The 3489-nt window shown below is 43.7% G+C and overlaps 1 protein-coding gene across 1 annotated transcript; it reads left to right on the top strand.

Moving 5' to 3' along the window:
* The first annotated feature begins 276 nt into the window (after positions 1–276).
* Positions 277–3206, top strand: barhl2 (BarH-like homeobox 2). The gene is made up of 3 exons (XM_046050409.1): positions 277–826; positions 1608–1833; positions 2894–3206. The coding sequence occupies exons 1-3, from the start codon at positions 277–279 to the stop codon at positions 3204–3206; spliced, it is 1089 nt and encodes a 362-aa protein (XP_045906365.1).
* The last annotated feature ends 283 nt before the right edge of the window (positions 3207–3489 follow it).

The raw sequence follows: 3489 nt of genomic DNA, 5'->3' as shown, positions 1-3489 counted from the left end.
CTTTTAGCACAAAGTTCAATATCCAAACACAAAAAGCGACGTGGACTACGCAGACCCACACTTTGCTTTTCCGCATTTCACTGAATGTAACATCTTGGACCATAGGCTGTCTGAGCCGCTTGTAAACGTGGATTTTGTTTCTCTCTTGGGTTTATTTGTCTTTTAATTTTTTTTTTTGTGCAACTCCGAGTTCATTTTATTGACTTTCTTCTGATTTGCAACGGAGGAGAAAATATCCCACTGTTGTTATGAAGGCTTCACCACTCCGTTCTTAATATGGAAGGATCCAGCGGGTCGAGTTTTGGGATAGACACTATTTTATCCAGCGCTTCCAATTCTGGCAACCCCGTGCTAATGAACGGAGATTTTCGGCTCGGCGACAGCAGGACAGCGGATTTCAGGAGCCAGGCAACCCCGTCACCATGCTCGGAGATAGACACTGTGGGAACAGCCCCCTCGTCCCCCATCTCGGTCACCATGGAGCACGCCGCCGATCCGCATCTGGTCCAGGACAGCCTTCAGCATCACCACCATCACCACAACCAGCCGCAGAGTTTGCCGCTGTCGCCTCAGCAGCAGCCGCTCGCCGGGGCCGGCTGCGCCCCGAGGACTGCCACCTCCTCGTTTTTAATCAAAGACATTTTAGGCGACAGTAAACCGCTGGCAGCCTGCGCACCTTACAGCACCAGTGTATCCTCACCCCATCACACGCCAAAACCAGAAAGTGCCACGGCTCCGGACGGCTTCAGGCCCAAGTTGGAACAAGACGAAAACAGAAGCAAGTTGGACAAAAGAGACGACATTCAAAGTGAAATGAAATGCAACGGTAAGAGCTCACGGGATGTTATTTATCTCAGAAAGACGCCATTAAGGCTAGATGTTGGAGTTGTTTTGTTTACTAAAAATAACAACGTCTTTTAAATGCAGTGAGATGAATTATTACAGTCTAAAAAAAAATGTAGCCAACAAAAACAAACAGAGCAGGGACTGAACAAAAAAAAATGTAATTGACAGGATAATACTAGTAATAATAATAATAATAATAATAATAATAATCTTTTATTGTCTGATTCTTTGTCTTAGTTCCAGCATCCTTTATTAGTCTAATAGATGTGAAAACAGATGTAAGCCTGGTGATGTTCCCCGTGCGCGGGGCCTCCCTAGTGGGTCAATTAGAGAGATTATTGTTCTTCCTAGAGGGGGGATCATGGTGCACTGAAAAACAGCTACAAATAGAGATGGATTGACATATTGATTTCTCGTTTTCTGAAGGAAAAAAACCCCAAAACAAGCTAACAAAAAAACTTCAGGTGACAAATACGCACACATTTCTTGTATTGCTCTTGATTTGCTTTTGTGCCACACGTGTGTCTGAGGACATCACTCTCAGCAAGTACTATTTCTGTAAGTTTGTGAAAGTTTGGCTGAAGCATGAAGGCTGAGCAAATCCACATGGTTATTTTGTTGTTGTTGTTTTATGGGCTCAGTACTGGACGGGAGAATAAAGTAAAATGTGGACAGTAAGTGAAGACATCTCCAAGCAGGCCTTGATGATGTAGGCTATGTTTAACTACTAGTCTAATCCCTCCGCCTTGCTTTGTGTTTAGGGACTAAAGAAGAAGGGGACCGGGAAATCTCCAGTAGCAGAGACAGTCCACCGATGCGCACGAAAAAGCCCCGTAAAGCACGGACAGCCTTCACCGATCACCAGCTCAACCAGCTGGAAAGGAGCTTTGAGCGACAAAAATACCTCAGCGTGCAGGACCGCATGGACCTGGCCGCGGCTCTCAACCTGACAGACACACAAGTCAAGACCTGGTACCAAAACAGACGGTAGGCAACCATATCATCATTTTGGTCCTGTAAAAAAACAACAACCTGTAGGCCTACAGTATAAACCAACCGGAACCACACAAGGATATTTCATCATTTTAAAATCAAAATGATGTTTACACATTAAGTGAGTTGCTACATTGCTAAAAGAAACTCCCCTGATAAACCTTTGAGGACCCCCACTGTCTGACTTTTTAAACGATCACATATAGGCCTATAATACATTGCATTATTTATTAAGATGCTAAATTATTTTCATAATCACATTTAACATGTTTGACAGGCCTTTATTTTAGTACTACGATTGCTTCTCATTTTATAACTCTGGAAAACTCACAGAGGCATGCAAAACTTTTATGTGACTCGTTCTCGCGGTCACAGAATGCCCGATCATTTTCAACATTTGTATTTTTAAATTTGACTGAATACGTGTGAACACACTTTAGGCTGACATTAAGGGCACTTCAAAATAAAATCCTGCCTCATGTCATGTCAAGATTGATTTTCTAAAAATGTCAATTTATGTTAAGATTTATCTTTCTTGCTTGCACCTGTACCTTTTTGGTTTACACCTTCACTTGGCCTGTTGCTTACATTATATTTAAACAGTCAGTCAGTGCATATATTAATGCACAGTTTGCCTTCTCGCTGTAACTGCTGAAAATATCCTTGGTTTAATTTTTTTTTTTTTCACCGGCAGACCTTATTTTAAAATCCTGTAACGTTTACATTTTACCTGCGACTCATCAAAATAAATGTTTATCTGATTAGCCTACTTTATCTTAGAGGCTAATTTTGCCCTTGTACAGGTGGCAGAAAAGTCTTTGATAAGTGTGGACCAAAGCACATCATCAAGGAGACCTCCGAATAGTGTCTTGATATATCGGCTATATATATATATGTATTTTATTTTTTTTTTTTTGCCTAATTAAACCTTAACCATAAATTGGTGCCTGCAATAATTAGGCCTCTGCATACCAATTAAGTGGGCGTTTGGGGAATTAGAAAGAGTGCGAACTGATTAAATAATTCATCTCTTGTATTTTGATCTGATTTCCAGGACGAAGTGGAAGAGGCAAACGGCGGTCGGATTAGAGCTCCTGGCTGAAGCAGGAAACTACTCGGCCTTACAGAGAATGTTTCCGTCGCCCTATTTCTACCACCCGAGCCTGCTGGGCACCGTGGACAGCACGACGGCAGCCGCGGCGGCCGCAGCCATGTACAGCAGTATGTACCGGACTCCTTCCACGCCGCATCCAAGCCTCCAGAGACCTCTTGTCCCGAGGGTGCTCATTCATGGCCTTGGGCCGGGGGGGCAACCGGCACTAAACCCCCTGTCTAACTCCATGCCCGGCACACCGCATCCGCGATAAAACACGATATAAGTCGAGAAAAGACGATGACCAGAAACCTGGTTGAACACGTGATGTGAGTAACTCCATCGGAACCACATTGCAGGACTTGTTCAACCGCCCCCCCCCCCCCCCCCCCCCCCCACACCCCAAAAGACACATTTAAAGACATTTTACAGAAGCAAAGGAGGTATTTAATATAGGCCCAAATAAGCCCAGTCCTAAAGACTTTCTGTCCGGGCCGAGACAGACCACAAGGACTGCTCATGTCTGATTGTTTGTTTGTTTGTCTTTTGTACAAATA

The sequence above is a fragment of the Micropterus dolomieu genome, linkage group LG05, assembly GCF_021292245.1.
Source record: "Micropterus dolomieu isolate WLL.071019.BEF.003 ecotype Adirondacks linkage group LG05, ASM2129224v1, whole genome shotgun sequence".
NCBI lineage: Eukaryota > Metazoa > Chordata > Actinopteri > Centrarchiformes > Centrarchidae > Micropterus > Micropterus dolomieu.
This window is presented reverse-complemented; position numbering and strand designations above follow the sequence as displayed.

Excerpts from the sequence above, each read along its gene's own strand:
- barhl2 (XM_046050409.1), top strand. The coding sequence starts at position 277 with ATGGAAGGATCCAGCGGGTCGAGTTTTGGGATAGACACTATTTTATCC. Across the intron at positions 827-1,607 it reads AAGTGAAATGAAATGCAACG|GGACTAAAGAAGAAGGGGAC; the intron begins GTAAGAGCTCAC and ends CTTTGTGTTTAG. Across the intron at positions 1,834-2,893 it reads ACCTGGTACCAAAACAGACG|GACGAAGTGGAAGAGGCAAA; the intron begins GTAGGCAACCAT and ends TCTGATTTCCAG.